Raw genomic sequence first — 11,190 nt, forward strand, 5'->3', positions numbered from 1 at the left:
ATAACAAAAACATGTGCTTTAGGTATGCAAGGTATAATGAGTGGCAGATCGGAAGGAACAAACTGAAATTGCTACCTGGTAAGATCTTAGAAATCAACTTGCACAATGCCTAATTCCAGTGCACGAATTGCTCCTGCCGTTCCATCGAAGATAATAGATGTGGTCGACCAAGCGCTAAAAGCGCGACTCTTAGGTGGTAGTACTTTCCATTCAGGGTTTGATAGTTTAAATTCCGTACTTAACCTACAATTCAGACTACATTACCATGTCATTGGGTCGAAGGGACTTGCAAAGCCCGTTTGTGATGTTTTATTGAAGGACAGTCAAAATTTAGAGAAAAACATGAATATGATGGAGGAATTGAATGACTATCCGGACATTACAAAACTCGTTGAGAAGATTTTGTTCAATTGCTTTGGGATTCTTTTCTTCCACAGGGGCCAATTTCAGGAATCTCAGCGCTGTTTGCTGCACTCTTTGAAAATTCATAATAACACTGCGCCACAAAGAACAGCGCTTATGGAAGAGTATGATAAATATTTGGTCGTAGAAAACTTGTACTACCGTGGCCTACTTTCCCAAGACATCAATATCATGCAAAATATCATTTACAAAGAACTACTGACACATGTGGATAAGGTTCCTCCCGAATCAAATGGTCTTCTTTTCGAATACCTCAATTTGATTGTCGGAAAACTAAGGTTCAATCAACTTCAGGATTTAGCAGAAAATTTTAAAAGTAGCGTCGACAGTCCTTTTATTCTTTTTCTTTACATAATGAAGAAGTTCCAATCACCTTCCAAAAAGCACATCGATAGTGATGATCTTTATTTGAAGTTGGGGCAAAACGTCTTATCGAAGGCCAAATTCCCCACTGCGAGTGAAGCAAATAACGAGACTTTGGAGCATTTTAACGTCTTTTTACAGTATTATTTCAAATTCACTAATATAAAAAATATAAAAGTTAATTCCGGCTGGTACAGTTTCATAATATCTTCAATGGAAAAGACTTTTCAAAGTATTGAGGTTTCGAAAACAGCAATGCTTCTTTTCCAAAATCTAAGCAATAACAGTAGTGATGAAATGAAAAAAAAAACTTTAAAAAGAGAATCTATACTAAATTTTGCTAATTTTGTGAAGTATAACGACAAGTACTATCAGCTAAACGATAACTCCCACCGTGACATCATTTCCTTCATAGACGCCTATTCTTTCATTCTACAAAACTCCTCCAAGACCGATTCAATCGAAAACCTTTTCGATTACGATAATACAGTATCCATGTTTGCCACCTCCTTGGATTCCTTCTACAAAGAGTATAATTTGCCAATAATGAGCCAATCAGAATCCTTAGATTGGCTGGAAAACAGCACCAGATGTGTATACCCAGAAAACATTGCGAAAGTTCTGACAAATGCGTGGTCGACTTTGTACGAAATTAGAAAATATCAGTTAGATTTCCTTATATCTAATGATTTGACTTCATATCTATGTAATGCAATGATGTTATCAACAAAAGAGAAAGACAATACTGATGTTGAAGAGAAGGAGGAAGGAGAAGAAGAGAAAGCATTACGTGAGTTACAATTTAAATATTCTTACACTCTAGCGCAACAGAGACACATTGAAACTGCAAGCAAGACTATAGAATCATTGATATTAAGCAAAAACCCAAACTACTACAAAGCCTGGCACCTATTGGCTCTTTGTAGATCTGTCCAAGAAGATAAGGAGATGTCGTACAAGATCGTTTGCTCCGTTTTAGAAGCCATGAATGAAAGTCTTCAAAGTAATACTTTACTTCTGAATGATAGATGGCAATTTATCCACCTAAAAATAACCCAGTTGGCTATAATTGAAGAAATTTTTGGTACTTTAGAAGCACTAGAGACACTCCCAGAAGTCTTTGAACTATACACAACGTTATTTCCAGATTCCCAACCTGAACTGAACAGCTTGGGCCCTAAATATTCTCAAACTAAAGAATATCTTTTACAAATGGTTTGGATCTTCGCTGCGAATATGTACATGAGAACGAAAGACAATGACAAGGATGCCAAGGCTGCCATCAAAGAAGCTTCAAGTGTCGAAAGTAAATTCAAGAATTTAAATTGTAATATCGCGAACGGTTATTTATCAATAATAAAAGATGAACCAAGCGTGGCACTAAAGGAGTTCGAAACAGTATTGTACTATGACGAAAATAATTTAGATGCCTTGATCGGATTCGCTGAATTAATTTTTCCTGAAGAACTAGGTATAGAGGAAACTAATCTTGAGTGTTATTATACTCTAAGCCTCGATAAAAAACCAGCTAAGAGGGCCCAACTTACTTTCGTTAATGACACAGACAGGTCAGCAGCGTATGCAAGACTAAAATTCCTATTGGAGTGTGCGATACTAGAATCGATCGAAGCTTACCATTCCCCAGAGGTTTGGTGGTATTTGTCCCTCATTTACGAAAAGTATCAAGATGACGAATACAAAAATTCTTTATTAAAGTGTATTAAATATCAAGAATTAAATCCCATTCGCTCCCTAAGGTATTGTAATTACTAATGACGCTCCTCCTGATGTACGTGTATATATATTTATATGTGGATACATATATGTTCTGGTGGACAGATACTCATAACAAGCATAGAAACTAATGAAGCACCTCTTTATCACACATTTTTTGTCAGTTTTTGTAACAGTATTAAGTTACCCGTATTATCAATGTAATAACATAAGTAATTTGAAAAAGAGCATTAGCAGTAGTCACGTTTCGCGTTGAAGCAATTATTTAGATATCTGTCGTTGAATGTTTAATATAGCAAGCAATAGTCCTATCATAGTTGTTTTTTTATTATTCACCAATGAGCAAAGCCAAGGTAACGGGGTTTTTGCCAATTGATACTGACGATGAAAGTTTACGTGAACGTCATGTTGATCAATCAAAAGCAAATACCTCTGATATCCAAGGTGAACAATTAGATTGCTCTGACCAACTAGAAAAAGAACATAAGACAAAAAAAGGCGAACAGTACACTACGTTAAAGATTCTAAGGGATATCATAGGACCCCTTTTATTGACTATATGGTCATTTTATCTAAGATTCAAACGTATAGATCAGAACAATTATGTCGTCTGGGATGAGGCTCATTTTGGAAAATTTGGATCATACTATATCAAACATGAGTATTACCATGATGTTCACCCCCCACTAGGTAAAATGCTTATTGCATTGAGTGAATGGATAGCAGGATTTGATGGTCAATTTGACTTTTCCTCTAATAATGCATATCCTGAAAACGTAAACTTCAAAATAATGAGACAATTTAACGCGACGTTTGGCGCTTTATGTACACCAGTAGCTTTCTTCACAGCGAAATGGATGGGATTCAATTATCTTACTGTTTATTTAATTGCTACAATGGTAACTTTGGAACATTCATATATTGCCCTGTCAAAATTCATATTACTAGATTCAATGTTGCTTTTTTTCTCGATGACGACGTTTGCTTGTATGGTAAAGCTGTATACTTTGAGAAAACAACAAATGACGAGAAAGTGGTCTTTATGGATGTTATTAACGGGGTTATCTATAGGTTGCGTTTGTTCAGTGAAATGGGTTGGTCTGTTTATCACAGTTGTAGTTGGCCTCTACACATGTATCGAACTATTTTTGCTCTATTGTGATAGTGGATTGCCTAGAATAAAATATTACAAACATTGGCTTATCAGAATCATTAATCTGATAGTTATTCCTTTTCTAATCTATCTCTATTGCTTTAAAATCCACTTTGTCTTGTTGTACAAGTCCGGTACAGGGGATTCCACCACAAATACGTTATTTCAAATAAACTTAGAGGGAACTCAGATTGAGGCGGGTCCTCGCGATGTAGTATTTGGATCAGAATTGACCATAAGATCACATGGCTTAAGCCCAAATCTGCTACATTCACATGTTCAATTATATCCAGAAGGCTCTGGACAGCGCCAAATCACGGGATATGGGTTCGCCGATTCTAATAATGTTTGGAAGTTTGAATTCTCTAGGTCTTCTGGATTGGAACTAGACCAGAACGGAACTTTGAATGGCAAAATAATTCCGATAACGGATGGCATGGAAGTTCGCCTCAGCCATAAAAATACAGGATCTAGCCTTCACTCGCATGATGTGCCTTCTCACGTCTCTAGAGGGAATTTTGAAGTTTCAGGCTACGGATCACAAAGTGTTGGAGATGAGAAGGACGATTGGATAATAGAGATTGTAAAACAAATGGACTCACCGAATCCAGCCTATTCTAATGAAAATTCAACTATATTGCATCCAGTTTCTACTTTCTTCAGGTTAAGACACAAAGTTTTGGGTTGTTACTTGGCCTCTACTGGGTTGACATATCCTGCTTGGGGGTTTAAACAAGCTGAAATTGTCTGCAAGGACTCATGGAGCCGTAGAGATAAATCGACCTGGTGGAATGTAGAGGATCATTGGAACAACAATTTAGAAGCCGCAAAGGATTATATTCCACCAAAATCCAATTTTTGGACCGATTTTATTTTAACTAATTTCGCCATGGCCTCCTCTAATAGTGCGTTAGTTCCTGATGAAGATAAATATGATAGTTTATCATCTGATGCGTGGGAATGGCCAACGTTGCATAAAGGGCTAAGGATGTGCTCATGGGCAGGATATATCCCTCGATACTACCTTATGGGATCTCCCTTCAATACCTGGATTTCCACTGCCTCCTTGATCATCTTCCCATTTGTTGTTCTTTTTCTGTTATACCGTTGGAGAAGGCAAACGCTCTATCTCTCAGACGACAAAATCTGGCAAGTCGCCATACAAGGCATATTCCCTTTCATTTCTTGGATGACACATTATTTGCCCTTTGTAATGATGGGGAGAGTAACGTATGTACATCACTACGTTCCCGCATTATATTTTGCAATCCTCGTGTTCGGATTTGTGATTGATTTCGCTCTGACAAGAGCCCATTGGATTGTCAAATATCCTATCTATTTGTCATTATTTGGCGGATGCATATACATATACAATCTGTTTGCTCCAATATGTCAGGGTATGCATGGTGATAGAGCGGAATACTCATCTTTGCAATGGTTATCCACTTGGGATATCGCATTTTAGCGGAAAAAGAAAATCAATGGCTTTATATAGAATTACAAAAAATTGTAAATAACAACGCCACAAAGGTATTAACTTATTCTTCCCTTCTTTTTACATGAGAAATGATACGAACATTGCCTATTCATATGCTAATGAGTATATACGGGTGGACAAATCACTGCTTCCTACACCTAAAAATAGTTTACCGTTTCTCTTTAAATGTGACCACCGCAATCTTGTAATTTTGTCTGCTGGTGTTATATCCTCATTTAGCTGTGTTATTAATTCAAACTTGCCAAAAACATAACTGTATAAATAAATTTCACCATTTTCGAGGCCCACCGATATCAAAATCTTGTCTCCTACCATTGTGTCGTGTACGGAAACAGCGGTGACAGCTTTAGTGTGCTTAATTGATGCTTCCATAACATAATCATCAGTTGGCTCCTTTTGGTGTCTCCATACTTTGACAGTTTTATCCCTGGATGCGGTAATAAAAACATTACCAAACTCTAATGGTGCCCAATCTGCATCCCAAATAATCCTTGTATGTGGTTTTTCATTTTTGTATCTCAACTCAAAAGTATTATCTTCTATATTTCTTTCCCAAAGTGCCCATCTTCTGTCTCTACAAACACTCAATAAAAGTTTTCCATCCTTAGAGAATTTTAATCTTGTTATCGTTAGGTTGTGGAAGGGTAAAGCAGGCTTTATTTCTAACCAATTTTCTGTGCTGAATATTCTGATGACCGCATTTTGAATATTATTTGATCTACAAGCGGAGGCAATTAATTTCTGATCTGGAGAAATATCAAGACACGTTATTTCAAAACCATGTCCGTAAAGTTTTTCCACTTCAGGCCATAACAAGTGTCTTTGTAACTGGTCTTCCATAGGCGGACATTCTAGTAAGGACAAGGGATCGGTAATATCTGGTGTTACTTTATTACCATCTTCCTCCTCATCGTCACCTTCATTGGTATCATCTTCACCAGCCTTGTTAGACAAACCCAACACAGGAACAGTAGCAGATTCAGGCATTTCACTTTTTTCCTCAAATTGAATACCAACAAATTTCTGTAACATTCCAGCTACCCCTTTAGGTAAATCAAATGATCTCAAAATCTTTTCATCACCACCACTTACAAACCTGGTATCCGTCACTGTCTCAACGCAAATCATATCATAACCATGTATTTGTGGTCTAGAAAATTCATGCCAGGTAGCTACTTCCCTTTTCTTCCCACTGGCATCATAAATCCATGGGGCAAAAAGTCTAGTTGTCTGATCCAGAGAAGTAGCCAATAAGTACTCACCACTAGGAGACCAAGCAACGTCCGTCACATCCTTCGTGGCACCGGATATGCCCAATCTTTGATCGCAAATAATATTATCCTTTGTACTCCACATCCTCCAAGACCCAGTCTTACCATTGGTCAAATAGAAATCTATTTCATCATAAGTAAACCACAGACAGGACCAAAAACCGCCAGAGGAACCAGTAGCAGTTGAGGCACCTTTTGAAGATATTTCACCTAATCGCAGGCCACACACCCAAATACCGGAAGTCTCATCAGGTTCCCACACCATCAATGAAGTATCAGCGGTGGCAGCTAACAGTTGTAAGCGAGTTTCGTGCCACTGAAGAGATGAAATCCAATCATCATGACCCATAATTAAAGCTTCAAAATTTATTCCCACTCTCAATTCATCATCAATTTGAAATTTGTACTGTTTATTACTCAACAGTGTCAACTTCTTTGGATCCTCTTCAGAGTCATCAATCAAATCGTTAATCCTGATTCTCCACAATCTAATATAACGATCCTGAGAGCCAGAGCATAATAAATAATCACCTGGGGTTTCCTGATGACGGAAGGCCAAGGACTTAACCCAGTCTTCATGACCTTCTAATTCTGCAACCACTTGACACTTTTCAATGCCGGAATTACTTAGGATGAAAGATGCGATAAAAACGTTCACATTGGTACCTCCAATGGCAAGTAAGTACTTGCTTTCTTTAACTTTTGACAAAGATAAACACAGTGGGTAGAAGAAACCCTTTTTTATGATAAATTCGTGAGCAAGACTAAACTCGTCATTTTGTGTATTCTGTGTCCATATAGTGATAGTACCATCAGCACAACCGACCGAAATAAGGTTCGGTAAACCGGTCAATGCCACAATCGTCTTCGAATAATGTTTAATAGTTTGGATACATTGTAAGTGCGAGTAATCGGTGAATTTCCAGACCTTAACGTGATGATCCTCAGATGCAGAAACCATAAAGTCTGAGTCTGGGATGAACCTCACACAAGTCACTTCAGCTTCGTGGCCTTTCAAAGTGGCGTAAACACCTTGATTATTTGGTTCAATGGGGTTCCATAATGCAATAGTTTTACCTGCCCCAAATGCGACGATTTTCTTAACTTTATGTAGGTCGCTAACCTGTGTTTGCTTGTTGGCCCCTATGAAAATGGCTTCGGCAGTAATGTTTTCCGCCATGATTATAGCACGCTAGTGTATAAAGTTCCCGTAAGAATTGGGGTAGATGTGCGAATAAATTCATTAGTCTATATATGCAATTGTAAGCTATCAGCCCATCGCTTAATATGAAAAGAAGAAAATTTTTCATTTTTTTTTTAGTATCGGACAGTTTCTCAGTCACGTGGAAACGGCTGAAAAGCTCAATAAGAACGAAATCGCTACAAAGAAACGCCCAGAGTATGAGTTATACAATGTGTATACAATGTATTCTTATTTATTAGGTTGCATAGCAGTCTCGCACATTTGGAAGCTCTCAAACTCACCTTCGAAAAAACGGGAATTAATCACTTGATTAAACCACCGCGTAACCTCAGGATGCTTGGACCTCCATGTTTCATCGAAAATACTTATGAACCCTAACGAAAAAGCGGCTGCTGAGATTAGATCAGCAAGAGTTTCGTGGTCGTCGCAGACAAGGAATTGCTGTTTCTTCAATCTTCTCTCGTAAAGCGAAACGATGGTGTCGACGTTCTCCCTTGCGACGTTAAATTCAGTGGCATTGTATGGCTTTGTACCAATTAGAGGGAAAAATACCTCGCACACCTCGTTCAAAAAATCACTGTTGGAGAGCGATTCCCATCTTAGAATATCCGCACGTGTTTTGAAGTCATCTTCGGGCCCCAACAACTGGCGAACGGCTTCCTTGTCGCTCGACAGGTGGATCAAGTAGTAATCAATGGCCATTGCCTCTGTAAGCGTCCACTCATCATGCGGACCTACAAAGGTGGGGTACTTACCCCAGGGAAACTCCCTTTCGTACAGTTGCTGGGCGTCGCTGGGATCAGCGAGCTTCACATCCAGTCTCAAGGAACGCACCAAACCCCTTGGCACGATGGTCCTAATCAACCTTCTCTCTTTCAAATCAGTAAACAGTGTCCCGTCAGACATCTATGGTTTTCCTATACTAGGATGTCGAAATTGATGATGAGCAACATTCAAGTTCGTTGCGCATCGTACATCTATGTTTATATAAGGGGTGAAGTCGTTTGAAGGTGCGGCTGTTAAAGGGATGGATACGCTACAGGAAAAACAGCTTTTTATCTTGTTATATCTTTAAATATGTACATACGCTTTTGTATAGGTGGAGACGGTAAATAAGGGTTGAAGGGGGAGAAGGAGAATGGTGAGGGGGCTCAGTTCGCAGATTGTTTCTTCTTTTGTGTTAAATTTTCCAAAGTTAACCTATCGTTGTCATCGTCATCGTCACTGGGAGGCGTTGAGTTAGTGTTTGAATCTGAATCTGAATTCGTGTTTGTATTGTTGGAATTCGTGTCCTCATCATCTTCCTGGCTGAAAAGACTTCCGTTCTCATTCGATGATTTAGCAGTGGAATTTTCGCCCGTAAATTCGTTGGCAAATTCTGTAGCGGGAGACGCTTCCCTGATTAGTTTCCTAGTAAACGGATCATCCAAAAAATTCTGTTTTCTTTGTCGTTGGTTTTGTTTCTTTAACTCATTGCCTATTAACTTGGAGTAAAGTTTTTTGCCCAAAGTTTTCTTTAGCAAGATTTCACGCACTTCGAAATACAAGTCTCTGGAGGCGTTATTCAGATTTGTCTGGTTTTTCTTGAAATATGACCTAAATTCATTGATGTGTTTCTTGAACTCTAATTCGTTTTTTTTCAACCAAGAAACGTTCAGTTCCTGTCTGGTGGCCCCCCTTGCAAAATTTCTCATCAAATATTTGTCATAGTCTCTGATGATCTTCGTGATGATATCACTTGTGGAAACACCGTCCGTTCTTTGGGTAGTCAAAAATTTACCCATCTCTTTTATTGGCTTGTAAATATCGTCGCTGTCGGCACTAACGTAAGGAATGTCGTCGTGAGCCACGTAGTCGATCTTGTGCTCCAACAAGAATTCTGGAGTAACACACCAAGGAGCGTTAGGCACAACTTCGTCAACCCATTTGCAGTGCGTTAAAGTCTCGCAACGCTGCTTATCGGTCAGTACAGTCAAACCTTTTAATTTGTGAGTAATTTTATCGCTAGGCACACCGACTATCAGTGTCACATTAGGGAATGCCTTCTTGCACTGTTCCAGTTGCTTCATGTGGCCGAGGTGGAAAAGATCAAAAACACCATCTGCATATATCCTGATGGGTCTATCTGTTGGAGGTAAATTGAATCTGAAACCCTTTGGACGGTACTTGCGCAGTTCCTTGGGCAGTTCGTTAGTGTAACGAGCTTCGTTTTCTTCAAACTCTTTCGTCAACCGACGACGCTTCCGGGGAGTAAGCTGTGTCTCCTTATTTTCATCTTGGTGCTTACCTTCATCTTTATGCTCGTTGTCCTGCTCTTCCTGCTCTTCCTGCTCTTCCGTTTCCTCATGCTGCCTTTTATTTTTATTTTTTTTAAATAGGTTTGATAGCGAAGAGTTAGAAAGCTTGGCCCTAATCGAGGACTTCCCTGTTGTTGGGTTTGCCATTTTTCTTTGTGTCTCCTATGCTTTGTACTACCAAGAGAGAATAGCAAGAGTGAAATTTGAATTTTAAACAATACAGTAAAGAGAAGGGACTGGCGTATGCAAGAAAGGGGAATGGCGTAGAAAATACAAGAACGGCAGATGAAACAAAAGTAACAGATGACAATAAGCGTACTAAGCCAAAACCACATATAAATCAAACTTGATAAAAAGCGTAAGAAACGAAGCGTAAAAAGGTAAGAAAAAGAACGACTATATAACGATAGGCCTTGGACTCATTTTTTTTTCTTCCTACATGCAAACGACATAATACGGGTAATACAATCCCATTTTTTTGGTTCTTACATTTCCTTTTTTTTTACCTTTATTTTTTTCTGGCTGTCGGTAGGCTTTTTACTTCCACCGCACATACAGTTTTCAGTGCAGTACGGATAACTGTGCGGCCAGATTGAAGCAAAAAAGAAGTCAACTGCAAAAAAAATGGACTCGTATTCGATAACAAACGTAAAATATCTGGACCCTAGCGAATTGCATCGTTGGATGCAGGAAGGACATACCACTACGCTAAGGGAGCCCTTCCAGGTGGTAGACGTGCGAGGCTCAGATTATATGGGGGGCCATATCAAGGACGGATGGCACTTCGCCTACTCGCGCCTCAAGCAGGATCCGGAGTACTTACGTGAGCTAAAGCACAAACTGTTGCAAAAGCAAGCGGAAGGCCACGAACCGCTCAATGTGGTTTTCCACTGTATGTTATCGCAGCAGCGCGGACCATCTGCAGCGATGCTGCTTCTTCGGTCGCTTGACACGGAAGAACTTCCTCGGTGTCGTCTATGGGTGTTACGCGGCGGTTTCTCATGTTGGCAATCCGTATACGGTGACGACGAAGGCGTCACCGTGGGTTACCTCCCTGATCTGTGGCGTTAACCGCAATTGCGCAATTTCACATGATCAGATCTGGGCCATGACTCTTCCCGGTGAGATTTTTTGTTCTTTTTTTTCTTTATCTCTTTCGCACTGTAGTCAGTCATTCATTCATCATATACGCGCTCTCCATAATTCCGTAACTTTTTATTATATATAGACTCGTTTACAATACAACA

General features: G+C 39.2%; 6 protein-coding genes across 6 annotated transcripts; 3 read left to right on the forward strand and 3 right to left on the reverse strand.

The window, feature by feature from the left end:
* Positions 1-105: 105 nt before the first annotated feature.
* Positions 106-2,559, forward strand: YPP1 (Ypp1p; the record flags this gene model as incomplete). The annotated part of the gene is made up of 1 exon (XM_033910642.1): positions 106-2,559. One exon carries the CDS (start codon positions 106-108, stop codon positions 2,557-2,559), a length of 2,454 nt encoding a protein of 817 aa, XP_033766533.1.
* A 299-nt stretch (positions 2,560-2,858) lies between these two features.
* Positions 2,859-5,138, forward strand: PMT6 (dolichyl-phosphate-mannose-protein mannosyltransferase PMT6; the record flags this gene model as incomplete). Its single annotated transcript, XM_033910643.1, has 1 exon — positions 2,859-5,138. The coding sequence occupies one exon, from the start codon at positions 2,859-2,861 to the stop codon at positions 5,136-5,138; it is 2,280 nt and encodes a 759-aa protein (XP_033766534.1).
* Positions 5,139-5,255: 117 nt separating this feature from the next.
* Positions 5,256-7,622, reverse strand: ELP2 (Elongator subunit ELP2; the record flags this gene model as incomplete). Its single annotated transcript, XM_033910644.1, has 1 exon — positions 5,256-7,622. The coding sequence occupies one exon, from the start codon at positions 7,620-7,622 to the stop codon at positions 5,256-5,258; it is 2,367 nt and encodes a 788-aa protein (XP_033766535.1).
* A 252-nt stretch (positions 7,623-7,874) lies between these two features.
* SPAR_G04140 (uncharacterized protein) lies at positions 7,875-8,552 on the reverse strand (the record flags this gene model as incomplete). The annotated part of the gene is made up of 1 exon (XM_033910645.1): positions 7,875-8,552. One exon carries the CDS (start codon positions 8,550-8,552, stop codon positions 7,875-7,877), a length of 678 nt encoding a protein of 225 aa, XP_033766536.1.
* Positions 8,553-8,797: 245 nt separating this feature from the next.
* PCT1 (choline-phosphate cytidylyltransferase) lies at positions 8,798-10,090 on the reverse strand (the record flags this gene model as incomplete). The annotated part of the gene is made up of 1 exon (XM_033910646.1): positions 8,798-10,090. One exon carries the CDS (start codon positions 10,088-10,090, stop codon positions 8,798-8,800), a length of 1,293 nt encoding a protein of 430 aa, XP_033766537.1.
* A 477-nt stretch (positions 10,091-10,567) lies between these two features.
* YCH1 (phosphatase YCH1) lies at positions 10,568-11,014 on the forward strand (the record flags this gene model as incomplete). The annotated part of the gene is made up of 1 exon (XM_033910647.1): positions 10,568-11,014. One exon carries the CDS (start codon positions 10,568-10,570, stop codon positions 11,012-11,014), a length of 447 nt encoding a protein of 148 aa, XP_033766538.1.
* Positions 11,015-11,190: the final 176 nt, after the last annotated feature.

Source organism: Saccharomyces paradoxus, chromosome VII (assembly GCF_002079055.1).
Source record: "Saccharomyces paradoxus chromosome VII, complete sequence".
Classification (NCBI taxonomy): Eukaryota; Fungi; Ascomycota; class Saccharomycetes; order Saccharomycetales; family Saccharomycetaceae; genus Saccharomyces; species Saccharomyces paradoxus.